General features: G+C 48.7%; 1 protein-coding gene across 20 annotated transcripts in view; it reads right to left on the bottom strand.

Annotated features, from left to right (window-relative positions):
- Positions 1 to 28: 28 nt before the first annotated feature.
- Positions 29 to 19,868, bottom strand: part of GPATCH8 (G-patch domain containing 8) — a 55,355-nt gene continuing 35,515 nt past the window's right edge. For 18 of the 20 annotated variants that reach the window (XM_085562094.1, XM_085562097.1, XM_085562098.1 and 15 more), the window contains 6 exons: positions 19,680 to 19,766; positions 15,690 to 15,833; positions 13,483 to 13,519; positions 7,877 to 7,926; positions 6,309 to 6,439; positions 29 to 5,931 (listed from right to left, as the gene is read on the bottom strand). In XM_085562094.1, coding sequence (XP_085418220.1) covers positions 2,115 to 5,931; positions 6,309 to 6,439; positions 7,877 to 7,926; positions 13,483 to 13,519; positions 15,690 to 15,833; positions 19,680 to 19,766 — 4,266 coding nt within the window. In that variant the 3' untranslated portion in view covers positions 29 to 2,114. The remainder of the gene's footprint in view (positions 5,932 to 6,308; positions 6,440 to 7,876; positions 7,927 to 13,482; positions 13,520 to 15,689; positions 15,834 to 19,679; positions 19,767 to 19,868) is intronic. The other 2 variants (XM_021539906.3, XM_085562114.1) reach the window with 1 other exon arrangement.

Raw genomic sequence — 19,868 nt, 5'->3', positions numbered from 1 at the left:
TAGCTCCCCACCACCACACGGCATCACGTTTCTTTTCCACAAATCATTGGTTTATTAGAAAGGTTTTTTTTCCCTCATTTTACAGCATATATATATATTTATATATATATATCTTATGTGACAAAGTTAAATACAGTCTGTTTATGCTCGTTAAGTAATGACAGGTTAATTATTTTAGCGCTATCCTGAAGTCCAAAAACAATCCCTGCCCACAGCACGATGGGGCCAGGGCACGGATGGGCCCTATGAAGCTCAGCTCTGGCAGTAACACTGAATTGTGCGGTATTTACAGGAAATTGAGTCCCTTTTTTGTGACTGCTGTCACTCTGACCTGCTCCGATTTCTCGTTTACACGGTGAGGGAGCTCAGGGGGTTTTGATCCTTTGACTCAGCCTGGCCTCGTGCTGCACTCCAGGAGGGGACAGGGAAGAGGACGAGGAATGGGAGAGGGATGTCACACATCCCCACACTGCTCCGAAATCCCTCCCTCCAGCAGTGGTGGCCCAAGGGCTGTGACCCCTGCAGTGCCCTGTGAGTGGGGACAGGAGCAGCTCATGCCCTGCACTGGGTGGGGAAGCTCCCATAGGCAGCGTCACCTGAGCTGGGTGATGCTGGGAGAACTGGGAAATCCCGGTCTGGGCTAAATTGGGGTAACCCTCGTGTGGGATGGAACAGTCCCTGCACCAGCAGGGTCTGCACATTACTGCTTCCACAGGGGAGGAAAGGAAAGGAAAAAAAAGGGCTCTCAAGTCTCTGGGAGCACCCTGAATTCCTGCTGCTCCCCAGGCTGCCCCAGTGCCTATTCCTATGGCAGGGAGGAATGCAGCATTACCTGCCAGAGTCACTGCTATCCCCACACCCCTCACCTTCCCAAGTCTCACCTGTTGACTTTTTCTTCTGCAAAATTCTAAATGAAGATTTTTTGTTTGTTTTTACATTTTATACTACATAAAAACTTCAAAAATACATGAGCTTGATAAAATATACATGCTTAGCTGTTTTGCATCTAGCTGAATCTATAAATTGAACCTTTACAAGTGTCTTGGGTCACCTACGGCAAACATATTTACACAGAAGCCACCAGAACAAGTACCACTAAGAACTGGCTGTAAAAAATATTATTGCGATATACTACAAATGTAACCTTTGATAGGAGCTACAAAAAGCAGCATCTTTGTTTACAGAGTTCAGTGCAATTCTTTACATAAAAAAAAAAAATCCTATAAATTAATAAGAAAACCATCAGTGTTACAGAGAAAAGAACACGTTTTACATCCAGGCCGTGCTCCTCCATCCTCTGTATTGCTTCAATTCCTAACAGGATTTTCCTTCTCTCTCCCATCCCAGTGCCTCTTTCCCAACCCCACAGAAGATGGAATTCAGAGTGATTTTTTTTCCCCTTTTCAGGAGAAGAGTGGTCAAAGCCCAGACTGGAATCCCAACCCCTCACCCAAGAAGCTCTCTCCAGTCTGGGATATCCAGGCATGGTCCTGGCACAGGAGAACACGGATGCAGGATGGAGGAGGACAGGAGCTCTGGGCACACACACAGAGCTCCTCCTCCTCTTTACACCAAGATCTTACTTCCATTTTTGCTGCTTACACCAAGAAAAACCCATCTCTGCAGAGACAGGGGCCAAGGAACCTCCTGCAATGCCTGAAAAGTGAGGCCTCCAGCCCCTCTGCAGCTGACAGCTCCCATGTTCCATTGCCGATTACAAGCCAGATTCAATCATGCTATTTTAATTAGATGACCTCATTAAAAGGATTTTTAGAGATCCTATTAGTGTATATGAAACCGCATTTATCATATACAAGGTGGCAGAAGGAAGATGACCAAGTGTAAGAATCCAAGGGGAAAAAAAGCCTTTCCAAGTTTCTCACTGTTCTAAAGGTGAAATGGTTCTTCTGGAGCAGTGCTGCTGCGTGCACAGAGGAGTCGGAGCGAGACATCCCAGGGACACAGCCAACTGCCCAGTCCTCGAGCCCCTGGCTTCTTTGGCTGCTCAAGAGTGAAAGGAAATGCTCAAGCCTCACCTGCCCGCTGGCTCGACTCCAACCCCTTCCCAAAATGCCAAATATTCTCCTTCCTCTGAGGTTCCTTCATTTTGTCCTTCATGTGCCGTGGCTGGGTGGATGCTGCAAGTCCTGTCCTGAGAAAATGGGGTGCAGCAGGGGGTGGAGGTGCAGGGCTGTGGCAGCAGCAGCGGCTGCTGGCCTTGGAGCCAGGAGGGTCGGGTAGAGAGCGTGAGGGACAGGGTGGAAGGTGAAGGGGCCCGGGTGGATGGCAGACGCCGGAATGATGTGGATGGGGTGGCTGGCCAGGAACGTGGCGGGGTGCCCCGGAATAATCGAGTGGGTGAGGTGGGACAAGGAAATGGGTGTCAGGTGTGGCTGGGGGATGTGGTGGACCTGAGCGAGGGGCTGTGGGTGCGGGTGGGGGTGGATGCCGATGGCAGCGGCGGCGGCGGCGGCGTGGTGCTGCAGGATGGCGTGCTGCACCGTCGTGATGGACGTGGCCGACGCCGCGGCCGGCTGCTGGATGTGGATGGGCTGGAGCGCGGGCGCGGCCGGCGCCAGGGCGGCTGAGGCAGGGAAGGCCTTCACTTGCTTGGCCAGCAGCTGCTGCTGGATGTGCTGCTGGGCGGCCTGCTGCAGCTTGCTGTACTTCTCCATCTCCTCAGGTGTGAAGGTGATGGGCTGGCTCTCCAGTGGGGCTAGAGAAGAATCTTCTCCCCCCTCCTGATCTCCTTCCATGTTTGGCTCCCCACTCTGAGGCACATAGCCAGGAAAGTGCTCAACATCTAAGGGCATCATACTGGTTTCCACTGGGACTGGCTGGTTGCCCCTGTCCATAGGCTCCAGCCCGTCACCATCGCTGGGATCCGAGAGGAAGTTGTGTGGCATGACCAGATCTCCAGAGCCAAAGCACTCGGGGAGCGCCGGCGCGTCCAGGGGGAGGGACGGCATCTCCACAGAGGCTTCATCACGTTTCTGCTCATCCACAGGTTTGTCCTGAATTACCATCACATCTTCCAGGAGAGACTGGCCGGCCAGCTGACCCTCCTCCATGCCTTGGGAACCATCCTCAGCATCTGACAGCTCCTGCTCCTCGCCCCTCTCCAAGCCAGACTCCTCGTATCTTTTGGAGTTTGGTTTCCGAATAGTTGGCAGCTTCCCAATTAAGGGCAGAACCGGTTTGTTGCCTAACGAAGGAGGCAGTTTGGGGCCAAAGTACCCCTGGGGAGGATCTTTGAGCTTTATGCCCACTTTGTTTGCCCCTGACAGCATCTCGTCAGTGACGCAGGGCTTCTTCTCAACCTTCCTGGACTGCACCTTTTCCAAGAGCAGCTTTGCAGTGACAGAGTTCCTCTCCTCAGGACTGCAGTCCCCTTCTGAGGCCCGCCCCATGCCAGAGCCGCTGCTGTTCTGGGACAGGGAGCTGGATCCTTTCAGATCCTCTCCTTTGCCATCCTCCTTCTTCAGCAGCGACCCTTCACCTCGGCCTGTCCGGAAGTAGTGAGGAGACTGGGAGCGATAGATCTTGGACCTAATGAAGTCCCTTCTGCCAGACCTTCGCTCCTCGGGGCTCTCATGGCCCCGCGAGCCCTTCCGTGACAGGGACCTCTGCGAGTGGCTGCGGGTGCTGCGGCTGCGGTCCCGGCTGTAGCTGCGGCTGCGCTTCCAGCTGCGGCCCGTCACGCTGCGGCTCCTCCTCTTGCTCCGACTGCGGCTGCAGCTGCTGCTGCGGCTCCTGCCCCTGCTCCTCGATCTCGACCTGCCTCGAGGGTGCGTTCGGCTCCTGCTCCGACTCCTGGACCTGCTCCTGCTCGAGCTGTAGTCATCGTCCGACGAGGAGTATTTGCGCCGCTTTGAGCGGTGGTTCGAGCTGTTGTAGTCGGAGTCATCCTCAGAGTCCTGGGAGCGCTTGGAGTGGCAGCGGGAGCGGTCACTGTAGTCGCTGTAGCTGTCGTCCGAGTAGCTCCTGTGGCGGCTGTAGCGGCTGTGCTCCGAGGACGCGTCCGAGCTGGTGGAGTAGGACCTGTGTGAGGAGTGCCTGCGGCCCGAGCGGGAGCGGCTGCGAGAGTGCTCACTGCCCGAGTCGTAGTCGTCGCTGTACTGCGACGGGGACTTCTGGCGGCAGTGCTTGCCAGGGGAGCCCTCGTCACTGTCATCGTCACCGCTGCTCTGCTGGCTCCGGCAGCTGCTCCGGGCCTGGGACAGAGCCGGGCAGCGCCTCCTCATGCCAGGCACCTGTTGCAGCTCAGCCTTGTGCCTTTTGCTGCCGTGCTCTTGGCAGGAGTTACCCCCGTCTTCTTTTTTACTGCTGCTTCCCTCCTCAGCAGACAGGGATTTCCTCTGGGACTCCTGAGAGCATCGCTTTTTCTTCTGGAAATGGCTGCAGTCTTCAGACAGTTCAGGTTTCAGTGCCCGATCTGACTCTGTCGAAAGGGAGGATTTACCTTTTTTGTGCCTGTGCCTTTTCCGTTTCTTGGGTTTCTCTTCCCCCAGTTCCGCTTTCCGGGCCTTCTCCTCAGTTTCCTCCTTGTGTTTGCGTTTGTGTCTGCTGGACTTTTTGTGCTTCTTTTTCTTTTTGTGTTTATGGGACCTTCCAGATTTACTCTTACCCGTTATACTCTTACTGGTGTCCTCCCCCTCTCCCTTACCGACACTTCCCAGACTGGACTCCTGCTTACTCTGGGATTTGTTTTCCATTTTCTGAGCAGAACTGTTCCCTACACTTTCAGCCTCCTTGGTTTTGCTTACCTCACCAGGTTCTGTGCTTTGAGCGTTGTCTTTACAAAGTCCCCCTTGATCCTTGGATTTCTCTGCCCCTTTCCCTTTTGCATCCTTGTTACGGGAGAGCTTGAAATCGAAGTACAGGGGGTTGCAGCTGTAGGATACAGAGGGCTCAGCTTTGGTGAAGATGAGCAGCTCTGAGGGCCACTGCAGTGTCGTGCTCTCGTCCTTACTCAGAACAGGGAAAAAAGGTCCCGTGGGGTGCTTTGGTCCCTCGGTGCCATCTCTGCAGCCCAAGGCAGGAGGAGGAGCTTCTTTAGCAGTGTCTGGCTCAGGGGGATTGCTCTCTGGAAGGTGCTTGCTTTCCTGTGTATTTTCATTCTCTGGGATGTCTTTTCGTTCTGTTTTGCCCTGCTGAGTTGCAGTTTCAGTAGTACTCTGCTCCTTCTGCTGCCCTGTGCTCTCAGCAGCCTTTTCCGTGTGCTTGCTGGGTTTGGGTTTGGGGGAACTCCCCTTTTTCACTTCGTGCGCGTTTTTTTTGTTCACATTTTCTGCTTCTGTTTGCTCAGTGGCCTTCATGAAAAGCAGGAATTGAAAGTTGGGCTTTACTTTACAGTGGGCTGGGGGGATGTAGTGGTAATATTCTGGTTCCACAGCTGTAGGTCCATCTTCTCGCCTCATCTTCTTCAGTTTGGATAAGGTGCTGGCCAGAGCCCCGCTGTCCTTGTCATGCTGGTCATCGTCCTCCGCCTTGCCATCAGAATTATTGGTGCCTTCACCCTCCCCAGACTTCTGCAGGCTGCCAGCCTCTGAGGATCCCTTCTCATCACCTTTTGCCCCATCTGCAGAACTGGACTCGTCCACATGGTCCTTGAAAACAGAAGCGATGGTCTCCAGCTTCACTGGGGTCTTCTTGGCAAAGGAAAAGGACACCCCAATCTTCTGTAGTGGAGTTCCCAGAGAGCTCTTAATGCCAAAGCTGATGGCCTGTGCCCCCTGGGCAGGCGTCTGGCCTGGCATCACAGTGCCTTGTCCAGTGTTCAGGAAGCCTCTGTCTGTGGTCATCTCTGTGGCCTGGCCAGAGCTCATCTGGACGAAGGAGCTGCTGTTGCCTGTGGAATCGTCATCGTCTCCACCTTCTTCGTCCACAGCCACCGTGGTGGTCCTGAACATGGGCCCACTTCCAGGAGCACTGCAACAGGGGAGAGAAAAAACACAGCTTACTGCTGTCCCTGCCCCTCTCCAGGATGATCCATCTCTCAGTAGAGACAATCTTACACAGCTCAAGGGCTCTTGCACCCAGACACATGCATTAAAATACCATTATACAGCCACTCAAAGTTTTTCATAATATTAAATTACTGAAGAAAAGGTATTGCTGGTTAAAGCAATTTGGGGATGCTCTGCATGATCAGTCTAGTGAACTCACTCCTACCAAAATCACAGCATGAGCCCCAAACACCAGTGTGAAGCTTTGCCCTCAAAGCCTGTGCAGCATCCCGGAGCAGGAGTGCCAGCCCAGCCCAGGGCTGCAGCCCCCAGGCTCCAGGGGTGCTGGCCCAGACTCACCACTCAGGCTGCCTCCTCTGCTCAGCCAGCTCGTGCAGGCGCCGCAGGGCTTTCTCCTGCTTCCTCTCATCTTTCCGGGATCTCGACGAGACATTGCGAGCAAATTCCCTCTGCTTGAGATCTTTCAACCTCTGAGGCAAAAGAAAGCAGGGATGGATCAGATCAAAGCTGTTTGTGGTTTGTCCAAGAGCAGCTCTTTGCTGTAGCACTAGAAATTGTGGTGTCAAGCCCCACTCCAGGGACATTTATTGAGCCAGGATGGAGCAACAGCATCTTAGCTCAACAAACCCCACGGAGCACACTGCCATCCTCCCAGCAGCTGAAGGAAAAGACAACTGGTGGTCACTTTTGGCTATGACTTCAAGTTCTGTGTACACCCCTTTCCAATCGACACTACTAGTTTTCTTTAGCATGGACAACAAAGCTGATTTTGAAGCAACAAGCAAATTCTGGAAGGAAAAGGGAAAAAGAAGGATTGTTTACTTTGCTGCTCTTGCAGCGTGCAGATGTACTTGACAAACAGTGCATGATACGAGTCAAAAGCATGGGCCAAAGGACAGGAGGGATTAGCTGGTGCCAGAGCTACCCAGGAATGACATCTGACAAAAGCAATGTACCATTACATTGGAGGAGCAAAAAATCCCATGCAAATGATTTCATAAGCAAATCCAGAATACAACATACACCACAACCAGTTACTTGTTTTCCTGACAGTAGTTCTGAGAGGGTCAATAAACAAACTGCTCTAAAGGCAGGAGGGTCTCTTGGGGTTGAATACTTGGGGGGGGAGGGGGGTGCGGGGGGGGAAGGCAGAAGCACCAAGTTCCCCAGAAGTCTTATCATGAGGGAGCAAACCCAATCCCAAGGAATTTCAAATATCCTAATATACTGAGGAAGTCTAGGTAGCCAATTCTAATAGAAAATAAACATCCAAGACTTCAGAACATTTTGGAAAGTCCTTGGCTCAGAGTACTAGGAGAAGAGGCTGCTGTTTTTTCTTGGAATATATGTGGATATTCACAACACTTTTTAGAGTGCTCTACAGAAGTTTAAGTAACAGAAAGCAACAAAGACAGACCTCTACCATCCTAAAGGGACTCATTGTTCTTTTTTAGTGCACAATTCAAAACCCTTTCAAAGGGCCCAGTTCCAGAATGCATCCTGTACTCAGCTTTTGGAAAAAGTTTCATGTTTTTCAGGCATTTCATGCAGGGCCTGGGAGACTAACGGGACTCAGAGCAGGAGTCACTTTGGAACAATTCTTGTACAGGATGTACAAATCACTGGTGAATTCTAAATACTTCTGGCTGGCTGACTCTGTCTCTTTCCTGGAGCAGCGTCAGACTGCCACACACAGAAACAGTGGATCTGGAAACCAACCCAAAGCTCAAATTAGAGGAATTAAGCTGGCCCAATGTAAAGAGAACATTGCTTTGTGAAAAAGGGACAAGACAGAGGATTCTCTTACCTAATTGTATTTACTAAATGTGGTTGATTGTTACCAAAATCAGAGGGGAGGACAAACAAAAAAAAGATACAACTACAGACACCAGTAGAAAGAAACTCACTCTTGTGATCTGGACTCCCAAATTAGAAGGGTTTGCTTTCAATACATCAGCTGAAAACGTCACATCACAAAGAAAAAAAGAAAGTAAAAATATAACAAGAGTGGAAGAGAAAAAAAAAACAAAAAACAAAAACCAACAAGCAAGCATTACTAGAGAGCCATGGGGGAGTGTGCCAGCTATTCTACGGAGCGGGAGTGGAGCCAGGGCAGAGAGCTGGGGTCTGGAGCAGGGGACACACACGGACACGCACGGACACAGCCATGATCCCACCTGGAACAGCAGAGCTACTTTCACCAGGACAAGTAAAGGGCTCACGGGTTTTGTGGTGTATGTTAAATGTTGAGGAGTAAATTTTTTTCCAAGAGGAAGGAAAAAAAAAAATAGATGGACTGAGCAATACTATCAGCTTTTTCATGCTGATTTTGAAAGTGTGTCTGAAATGCTTTGGGAAGTTACAGCCACCAACAGCTGACAAAACTATTTAATGGGGGGCTGATGCCAAGTCTCGAGATCACTCACCCATTTGGAAAAAAGTATGACCCAGCTATTTACACCAGACACGAACTGTGACCTTTTTCTCTCAAGAGGAAGGTGCAATGGTGCACTCAAGAGCCTGCTGTGCCCCCAGGCATGGTCCTGATCATCCCCCAGGACACAAACCAGGCTCAGAGCTGTTGGGAACATGCAGCTGCCCCCAGGCTCTCCTGCCTCCACTACATGGCAATTTGAATGAAAACAGAATTAAATGCCCATTATTAAATGCTGACCTTTGTGTGTCTCTGCTCCCTCAAACCTCCCACTCTCAACACTTCAAATTTAGAGGCGTGAAGCAAATTAACTACCCCGAAGCACTGTAATCCAGAATATGCACCACAGCAACTCCCATGTGCACCCAAACCTGGGCTCTTTAGGCTGACAAACCACTGGCCTTCGTGTCAAGACTGCTGAGAATTTGGTACTTCCAAAACTGGGGAAGAGTTGGTCTGGTTTTCAAAGGACCAAGAGATCTCAAGGCTGAGTTTCTTTTTGTCACACAGAAGTCAGGAGGAAAAAGAGTCTTGCTAGGGAAGTACAGGATAGAAAAGCTCACAAATGCACCATGCCAGCTCCTGGGAAATGCAAAATACTGAACAGAACATAGCTCAGCTTCTTAGACTGACCTAAACCAACAGACCTAGCATCAGAAATGACCCCAGGTGTGCAAGAGACCTGGCTGGACTGCATTACCTTCCCTAAATGTGTCCTGGGGGAGGGAAAGGGGGAAAAAGAGGAGCCCATACTGCTCATCTGTAACAACAACCTGCTGCAAGAATGAACAACATCCAGAACTATTCAAAATAACCTGTAACTCTCCCCCCACTGTTTCAAATATGTCACTGAATGCAGTGATTCATCCCCTCAGAGTGGATAACCAGTTCACTGCAGCCATGCCCACCCTGCTCCCCAGTCCTGACTGGGAAGGAGCAATCCAAAGACAATTTCACTGGCTAAAGGGAGCACATGGAGCACTGAAATGCTGCTCACAGGCTTCCAGGTCTCAGCCTGGCCAGGAAATAATTTGAATTAAACAGGTATTTAAGCTCAGCTTACACTAGAGAAATTTCCATCTAATCCTGAAGAGAGTGTTATTCTAATCCCCCAAAAACCTCTAAATGACTTTTTGGACCACACCAGATGTGTGGATGTGAGTGAGGCTGGAAGTGCATGGAACTGTCCCTTCCCCAGCACCATGGAGAAATTCCAACAAGGATTTAACACAGCCACTCAACCATCCTCAGGGAGCTTCTCCCTCCACAAGGAGCCCTGGGAACTCCTACTTTTGGAGTGAATCCTCCCTTTTAAAGTCTTCCCATTGTGCTTAGCAAATGACAATGATTTTTTCAACAGGATTAGAGCCACCAAACCTGTATTAAATCAAACACAAGCTTCATGCTATTGCAAGATTTCAAAATTAAGGGGCATTTTTTTCTCTGTGGGCAGTGTGTTTTCTGAGGAAGCAGCAGTTTATCCAAGCAGCAACGTCCTTTCAAACTGCAGGATCATGGGGACCATAAGCCAAGGAATATTCTGCTGGTTTATTACTTCAGCTGTCAGAAGGACTACACTGCAGTGACCAGCAGTGACACAAATCACCAGCACTTACATAAAATTTCTCCAGATTTCCCCATGCTGTAGGCAGTAGTTCACTACCTCCAGCCTTCCTGGGGTCTATTAATAGCTACCACCCCCCTCAGCTTCGGAACAAAGAATTGTATTTTGTTTCCAGCCTTGTTTCTAACAAAATTCCAAACTCGTCTCTGCATTTCCACAGGAGTGCAAATCAGGTTCCTAAAGAGCGAGTTTGGTATCAAATCTGCAGCTACCTCAGGACTGCAGCACAGAGAGGCCACAGTGCTGGATTATCTCCCAATCCCTGCATGGCTCAGGAGGGGCCAAACTGGCAAACACCACCAGTACCTTCCAATCCTCACAAATCAGCTTAAACCAGCTGCACCACAGCACTGCTGAAAAGCTCCTGAGAGCCCATCCCAGGCACAGCAAAGGGGGGGAATACAGGGGGGCAAGCAGGAGTCAGGAACTATTCCAAGAAAATCACTGGATCATCACAGAATGTCCAAAGAAGGAAGGAACCCCCAAGGATTATCCAGTCCCACCCCTGGCCCTGCAGACACCCCAACAATCCCACCCCCTGTATCCCATCCCTGGGAGCGCTGCCCAAGCACTCTTGGAGCTCTGGCAGCCTCAGAGCCATAAAAAACTCAGCACACCCCAGATTTTGCTGATGGGACAGTACCAGGTAAGACTCCCCCAGTACCCGGCTGGCGTGCAGAGCTTTACAAGCTCAGGACCAGCAGTAAATGGAATTTCTGTTTAAGCTGACAAAGCCACACAGCATCACTGAACTGAGGCCCACTGAGAGACATTCTCTGCTTCAAAGTGCAGAGCAGAAAAAGCCCCTGTTATTCTCACAAGACAAAAGCATTGTCACACTGTCACCAGACCTGAAGATGAGAGACTTTCGTGCCAAGCCTCATACTGAAATGGGTCAAAGCAGATCCACCTCTGGGGCTTGAGGCAGGAGGCAGCACCCATGACATCAGAGCCCCCTCCTCCCTTGCCATTGTTCTCATGTCTCTCTGCCAACCCACATTAAATAAAATAATAATAATGTACTTTTCATTCTGTGCCAACAGATTTCTTGCTTTCTGAACTTTTGATGTCTGCTTGATTCTTTGCCCCAAAAGCTTTTGGGAGTGAACGACACCATGAAACACAAGCTCAAAGGATGGCAACCTTGATCATTTTACTGAAGTGAGAACACAAGCCTGGCTTATCTTTGGTCATCAACATTCTTTGCACGCTTATAAATGAAGTGAAAAGAACAGAGGGGAAATGGCCTGCAAATGCTGTTTTATTTCATCTTCGTTTCCTCCCTTGAAGGAATCAATATTTTTCTCAGCTGGGTTAAGAAAAATATAGAATGGGTTGGGTTGGAAGGGACCTTAAAGTTCACCCAGTGCCACCCCCTGGCATGGGCAGGGACATCTTCCAGTGTCCCAGTCTGCTCCAAGCCCCAGTGTCCAACCTGGCCTTGGGCACTGCCAGGGATCCAGAGGCAGCCACAGCTGCTCTGGGCACCTGTGCCAGCGCCTGCCCACCCTCACTGGGGAGAATTTCCTCATCATCTCTAACCCAAACCTACTCCCTTTTCAGTTAAATTCATTCCATTTTGTTTTATCACTCCATGCCCTTGTCCAAAGTCCTTCTCCAGTTCTCTTGGAGTCCCTTTATTGTTAACTGGTGGATCTTCTGAGGACAAAGCATTTCTGGAGCAGAAGAACCTCCCGTGTAACACCAAGTACCTCTGAGATTCCCTCCTCAGTCTTCCCCATTCAAGCCGTGCTTGGAGGCCCAACGTTTTGGAAATCTCAAGTCTCCCCAAAACACAAAGTTCAGGGTTTGCATTCAGAGTATTTCTCAACCCCAGCAGTGATTGTCTTGGTAAATTTACTGTGGTTGAACAGATCCCTCCCCCTCAGCATGAGAAGCAAAGATGCAGCTAATTAGGGCACAAAGAGAACTGCACACCTATACTTTCAGTTCTGAGTTCCACCTTCTTTCCCAAGTAACTTATTTATGGAATACACTCCCTTTGCCCTTTTACAAAGAGAATCCAGGCAGAATTAATCACCTACACCTCCAAAACACCACATACTTAGGGGAAAAAAACAGCTACATAAAATCTGCATTTAAATGCTGGTTTGAGCTCTCCCAGGGAACCTGGCACAAGTTCACTCAGGAACACGTTTGTTTTTCACAGGCAATGCAGAAGGAGAATGTTTTGATTCTGTTGGGTCAGTGACTCAGTAAACAGCTCGAGCCTCAGCAGGCACATGAGCAGAACGAGGTAATGGTGGGAGATTCTCCAAGTTCTTAGATTGTTAAAAATCCCCCATAGTAAAAGCTGACTGTAAATGCTACATAACTTACATACAAGATAATTCCAACTAGAACTCTTGCAGGCTGCTTCAGGTGCTGGGCTCTGTACATCCAGGTTTATTTGACAGGAACACACAGACTGGCCACAACCCAGACAAGCAGCTCACAGTCATCTTCACACAAATCTGACACGAGGTCTTTATCTTAATGTCAAAACCCCAAACCAAATAAGGAGCCCTCACAGGTGTAATGCCTTAAGGACACATTCTCACTGAGACCAGAGTGTTCTAGGACTGTGGGAGCTCCCAAGGATCAGGACATTTTGGATCTGCAGGAAAGCAGCAGAAAAATCACAGAATCACAGACTGGTTTGGCTTAGAAAAGATCCTAAAGATTACCTTGTTCCACCCTCTGCCATGGGCAGGGACACCCTGAACTATCCCAGGTTGATGCAAGTCCTGCCCAACCTGGCCTTAAACACTTCCAGGGATATACAATGGGTCCATCTTCACCACCCAAGATCCTTCTTAGCTGCAGAAGTTTTCTTTCTACATTTGCTACCTTCTCTCTGTTAATTATTAATTATTGTTTTGTTGACTGTCAGGAGTGGGCACCATCAGGAGCGGGGCCCTTCATAACCTACCAGGCCTTCAAAATCAAAATCCTACAGCTACAGAAAAACCACCATTGAAGACATCAGCAGCAGTACAAGAAGTTATGGGATGCAGCCTTTCCAACTGCTCACTGCAGGATGTGTGAGAGAACTGAGATTCCTGCCCCTCCTGCAGGGCCACCTGCACCCACTCCAGCTGCTTGCAGTCCCCTGAGAGGGACAGGCCATGTGCTGACTGGTCCTTAAAACAGCTGCACTTCTCATCAAGTATCAACCTAATTAAAACCAGCTCCAGAACAACACTGAACACTTCCAACACAATGGTTGAAACATGCCAGTGGTTTGGGAGAATAAATGCAAGGATCTTTTCCCAGGTAAGGAAATGCTGCCTTTTGGAGAAACTTGGTGTTAAGGTTGATTCAGATGTAGCCAAATGGTCTATGAAACCAGGACAGGCAGGAAGTAAAGATGAATAAACCTCCCCTTTAATTGTTTGGTGTTGACACAATTTTGGTGGGTCCAAAATTCCTCCGGTTGGGATCAATACACTTACCTATCATCCCTGTTGGGCAATAATCCCGAGTTCCTTCCTGGAATACAAGACAGTGTCTTTATAACTCGGGAGTGGAAAGGGATCTGAGGATGGAACATCTATTTACAGGGACAGCCTAATGCTCACAGAGCCACAGAGGGATAACCAAACACTTCAACATCAGCGGGATGTGGAACTAAAAATACTTAAAAGCAAAAATGCTGCAGAAACTGAGCCAAGAAAAAAGCAAAAACAAGCTCTGTTGCCTCAAAAATTACCACTGAGACAACAAAATCTTGCAGATGATGTATACCAAGATGGGTTGCTGTAACTAAGATACTGTAATAGCTTTTCTTTCCAAGAAAGCCAACTGATGGGCCTAGTTTTGGAAAAGTTCATGTTTTTCCTCAAAAACTTTAGGCTCACCTTTCTGCAACCTCACCCTCTTGTCCAAAGAGACAAACTATAAAACATCAACGTGCAACAGATCAAAAGCACAGCTCTTTTTTTTAAACTCTTTTAAAATTTAGACTGGACTGCTGGGTATGAGCCTCCCTGGAGCAGGAGGGAGCACAGCAGAGAGATAATGTTCCTTATGCAAATTCACTGTCATTCTGTCTTGGGGGTTTCAAGTTCACTCCCTGAACGCTGACCCAGCGGGGTCACACACATTTCAGCCCGACAAAGCTGGATAAGCAATTTTTTCCCTAAGCAAAGCATGATTGTTTCTTTGTTTAAATCCCTCTGTAACTAGAAATTAATGCTGGGTGATGCAGCCAGAGTTTGGAGGCTCATTTTCTCCAAAGCCTGCCTGAAGTGACTGCAATGGATGGATTTATATAAGAACATAATTCCTCTCAAAATAATCAGCAGTACCAAGCAACCTCCAAATTCTTTCTCCGGATGAGATGACTCCACCCTGTGTGCACACAAGACATTTTTCTCTCAGGCCACTCCTGCTGATGACTCCTTTTATTGCCATCCACAGGTTAGCTTCCTCCTCCACAGCATCTCCAGCTGCTGGAAGAGCTCTGAGCCTGGCCAGGCTGGCGTCAGCGCCCTGTCAGTCACTGAGGGCTGGGCAGTTCACAGAATCCCATGGCATCAGCACACCAAGAATGTGACACAAACAGGTCCTGCCACCTCCCAGATAAATGCAGGTCACTGCACTCAGGTTTCAGCCAAACTGATGGAAACCTCCCAAGGAAGTTTTCTGCTCTCGGGTGTCACGACTAAGTTTGGCCAAAACCACCCCTTTGCCCAATAACCAAGGAAATAAATGAATTTCTGCTCTTGATTCTACCAAACTGCTCCTCAGAGCCCAACTGCCCTGCCATGAGAATTCCTGACATGACACCCTTAGTTCAAAGCAGATTCTCTGTCATATTGTACATTTAACACACACAAACAAAAATCATACTCTAAAGCCAAATTCTTGTTTTCAAGCTGTTTTCACTGCTATTTTGCAAGCTCTACAGCACATCCTCCTCGAGTTACCAGCATTTTGATGATTGTATTTCTAGAATTTATGACTAGGAACATCAAACCCTTCCTCCGAGCCCTTCCAGCCCTGGAGGAGGCAAACACTGCTATCTGCTGTGCAGTTACATCTCATTTAGCAGCTTAAATGGTCAAACAGATCAAGCTAACACAAGAACTTCCATTACTTACTGTGCAGCATAAAACACCCTGCAGACACTACAGTACATCCCTACCTTGGGAAAAAAAGCCAGTTCCACAGAGACTCTGAACCCACCTTCTCTTGAGAATTACAGATTTTGGAAGTGCTTCTTTCTTAGGATTCCTTTGACACAGCCCATTATTTCCTAGTCTGTTTTCAGTAACTCCACTGAACACAGACTCAGGTAGTAAAATGCTCACATGTGGGGAATCATCACTCCTCAAAGCTGTACTAATGCTAAAAGCAAGCTGGGAGCCATCCACCTCCATGTGTACTCTCTTCAGTTTTACACCAGCACATCCCTGCCCGTGGGTCTTTCAGAAGTGGGGTTCCTTGATGCCAACCATCGAGTGGGGCTTGGGGTTCTTCTGTTGTTTTGCGCTTTTAAATGAATGATGGGCATAAAAATCTTACCCAGTGACATAAAACACCTATTCCTGGACCAGTAAGGAAAACAGATACACCAGGGAAACTCCAAGTATTAACCACAAACAAGACCACCACAATGAACATCCAACAGATGAACTGTGCTTCTACAACTGGTTACCTGCTTGTGAGCATGGTCGTAAGAGTTTATGTGGTTGTCAAACTCCTGGTGCTTCTGATACTGCTTGTCACAGAGTTCACAGTAGAAGTTGGCTCTGAGGTCTTCCAAAGCTTTGGCAATGGCCTTTTCTTTATCAACATAATCCTGAAAAATTAATAAAAAATTGCTTCTGTTAAGTGTCCTGTAGAACAGCCTGGAAGATGACGGGTTAGTCCTTTAAGGAAAAATAGTGCTTAATAAAAACTTAGTGTACATTGATTATATTTATTACAGGATAACTGAGGTTGGAAAACACATCCAAGATCACTGGGTCCAACCTGTGCCCAATGTCCACCTTGTGCCCAGCCCAGAGTGCCACATCCAGGCCTTACTTGGGCATCTTCAGGGATGGGCAGTCCAAACCTCTCTGGGCCATACCTTTCAAGGCCTGACCCCCCCTTTCCATGGGGAAATTCCTCCTGGAGCCCACCCTGAGCCTGCCCTGTCCCAGCCTGAGGCCGTTCCCTCTCCTCTTGTCCCTGTTCCTGGAGCAGAGCCAACCCCCGGCTGTCCCCTCCTGGCAGGAGCTGTGCAGAGCCAGAAGGGCCCTGAGCCTCCTTTGCTCCAGGCTGAGCCCCCCCAGCTCCCTCAGCCCCTCCTGGGGGCTCCAGCCCCTTCCCAGCTTCATTCCCTTCTCTGGGGACTCTCCAGCCCCTAGTGTCCTCCTTATCATGAGGTGTCCAGGACTGGACACAGCACTTGAGGTCCCTCAGCAATGCCAGCTCAGGGGACAGTCACTGCCCTGGTCCTGCTGCCACCCCAGTCCTAGGACAGGTGCCATTGGCCTCTTGCCCACCTGGGCACCTACCTGGGCTCATGACCAGCTGCTGCTGACCAGCACCTCCAGGTTCTGTCCCGATTTCCAGTCATTTTGCACTCACCTGGAACCTTCCATGGGGATGCTGTGACCCAAATGCAGGTCCCAGCACTTGGCCTTACTGAACCCAGCTTACTAAGCAGAGCAGCCTTTGCAAATTAACAGGAGGGATTCCAGATCTTTGCAATGCTGCCAACCTTGGCACTATTTGTTAGCCAAAATCTCAAAATATTCTGTGCTGGAAGGGACCCACAAGGACTGAACATCCCTGGTCATCGCAGAAGTACCACTAAAAGCAGACTGCTTCAAACAAGGCCTGCAGTGCTGATGGGGCAAGGCAGCTCTGCCTCAGGGGATCTCCTGGATGGTCTCTGCTCCAAGGCATGGTTCAAAGCCTCAAGCTAACCCAGAGACACACTGGCATCAAATCTAGGAGGATCCCTGCCTTGGGAACAGAACCAGGCTCTTTCCCCTTCTACAACTGAACAACACAGGTGGAAAACCAAACCTCAGGCAGAGATGAGGTGTCTCACTTGGCAACAGCTACGTCCTCCTCTCTTTTGCTACAGGTTTTGACTATGCACTGAGCTCTGGAACTGGGGAAATCCCAGTCCCTCAGCCAGCTTCACTGGCTGGAAATCCAGGTATGGAAGGAGCCTGTGCTGTCCCCAGGGCTGCTGCATATCTGGGGGGCTCTGATGCTGGGACACAGCAACCTCAGGGCTAAGCAGCTGTTCCCTCTTGCCAGGCTGTATCAATTACAACCCCACCAGCAGAATTAATAAAACATCACCACTCTCCATGAGCTCTCTGGGGGAGGTTTACCCTGAGGAGGTAGAAGGTTTTACTCCAAATCAGCTACAAATGCTGCATCACAAAGCCCACTGTACTCACTGCAGCACTCCCCATATAACCATTGACCATAGGCATTTCAACTGGAATAAAGAGAAATTATATAAAAAAACAGCCTAACATTACAGAAAAAGCACTTAAGGATCTTCTTTTCCATCTTCAATACAAACCTTCTATGGGAAGCTTCCTTCCTCAGCAAGCAGAGGCCACAAACGTTTAAGACAGAAAACTTGAAAGGTTTTTCCTTTGAATTTCAGATCTTGTTCAAGGCAATATGGTTTATCTCCTAGTTACTACATCAAAATGGCATTAAAATAACATTACTGAGCATGTTTTATATGATAGAAAATTTATATTAAAAAATTTCAACAACTGAGAGGAAAAATATATCAAAAAAATTTTGGTGCTCATGTTTGGGATTGCTTTCAATTTCAATCACTGTTCACTTCTACATAAAAAAGGAAGCAACTTCCTGCTTCCATCTATTACCAGATGCCCTTGTCAAGGGAAAAAAAAGAAAAACATCAACAAATCTGGAGTTTTGAGCCTGAGGCAGGTCCCCAGGAAGACAAGAAAGGAAAACAGAGCAGCGTGAGCAGCATGAGCTCCACAGAACACGGACGTTTAAAGTTCCTCTGAATCCCAGACAAGCTTCCTGTGCCATGTGTAGATTTTTCTGAGCAAGCATCCTGTGGCCAAACAATGAAACCCAGCCATTTGAGTGATCAGAATTTATATAAAAGAAGGGAATTAAAACACATTTCTTGGCTGCAGAGTGATCTGATTCTCTGAGGCTCCCTGAATGGCTGATCAGGACGCATCGCCATCGGCAGTTACATAATGGACTCCGGCAGAGCAGCAAAAAGTAACAGCTGCAGAGATTTTTCACAGATTAATACCAAAATGCAAGGGGCTAAGGATGAACTGAGCTAATAAAAACCCACTGCACCTGGGAGAGAGTGCCACTGCTCCAGAGCTCCTGAAAAACACCTGTGCTGGATGAGGGCAGGAAGAGAAAATAATCTCAGAGCAACACAGGGTGGGCTGTGTTTGGAAAGATAATTGTACACACCAAGAACTCCAGGATCACAAAATGGTTTTGCTTGGGAGGGACCTTAAAGCTCACCCAGTCCCACTCCCTGCCATGGGCAGGGACACCTCCCACTAGACCAGGTTGCTCCAAGCCCCATTCAACCTTCCCAGGGACAGGGAGCCCACAGCCCCCTTGGGTACCCAAACACCTGCAGCTCACTTACCAAGCAAAGCAAGATCTCAAGAAAAAAGAGGAGAGGAGGCTATAAGTTTTCATAGCTGAATAAACTGCCTGAAGAATTAACTGTTCAACTAGGGAAATGGAATTTTAGATTTGCCGAGGTTATGTTTAATTTTAATGGCATTGAAACTACTTTCCCATTATTTCTGAAATAATTAAAATTTATGCAAGACTGACACTTCATTTGGATGTCTTGGGCTCTTCCTCAACCCTGGTACTCCCCTAATCCCCGGACAATTGAACAAGTAGGCTTTCCTCAGAGCTGATGGACTGCAGGGCTGGGAGCGGAAGAGTGGATTAAAGGATGAGCAGAGACCATGTCTCCACAGAGAACCTGGTTACAGCTAATCCAAGAATGCTCCTGCATGTCACGCTCAATCCAACACTACAGCTCGTTTTTATCAGCCCTTGACTTACAAAATAACCCCACAGGTTTTTTAAATACCATAGAAATACAGAATTTGTCTTTTTTTAATGCTGCCTGAGCTATTCTTCCAAAGAGCTCGAGCCCATCAATTTCTCCAAGGTGGAGCCATGTCCTACCTTTCCAAAGCAAGCAGGATTTATGCAATAACATCACAAATGTACTGCTCACTCCTCACTCAATACAATGCAAGAGCTCCTTCCCCCCAGCTGGTAACTGCCCCTCTACCACCTGCAGGTTTTGTTCTGACTTGGCAGGCTCACTCTAAAAATCTGGCAGCCCTGGATGTAGGGAAGGAAATGTCCTGCTCACCCCAGGACTGTTCCTTCCAGAACCGGAGCAAAGCACATGGAGAAAGCCCTGCTGCTGTCCTGGGGCTCTTCAGCAGCTAAATAAACAGGAAGGTTGATGCCAGGAAGTGAATAACTGGTGTGTTAAAACACACATCATCTTCACAATGACCAAACCCAAGAGCAGTGAATTTCTACCACCATCACTGCAGCAGAAGCAGGAGAACTCAGCCCCATCAGAACAGATCTCCCAAGCAGCCCACAGACACAGATGTTGATGACCCTCTCTTTGTACCTTGTACTTCTGCCTCAGCTCCTCGGTGTCTTCCTTCTCCACCTCCAGCACTCGCCTCCGCTCCGTGGCATCCTCAGCGTAGTCAAGCTGTTTTAAAAAAAAACAGAGAAGAGATGCAATTTGGTCCATAAATACATTGCACCACCAAATCTACCAGAAAGCACAACAACTTCAGCTGAAACAGAATCC

This window comes from Lonchura striata, chromosome 27 (assembly GCF_050655825.1).
Source record: "Lonchura striata isolate lonStrDom1 chromosome 27, ASM5065582v1, whole genome shotgun sequence".
In the NCBI taxonomy this organism is placed as follows: Eukaryota; Metazoa; Chordata; class Aves; order Passeriformes; family Estrildidae; genus Lonchura; species Lonchura striata.
Note: the sequence above shows the minus strand (reverse complement) of the source record. Positions and strands in the feature narration are given on the sequence as shown.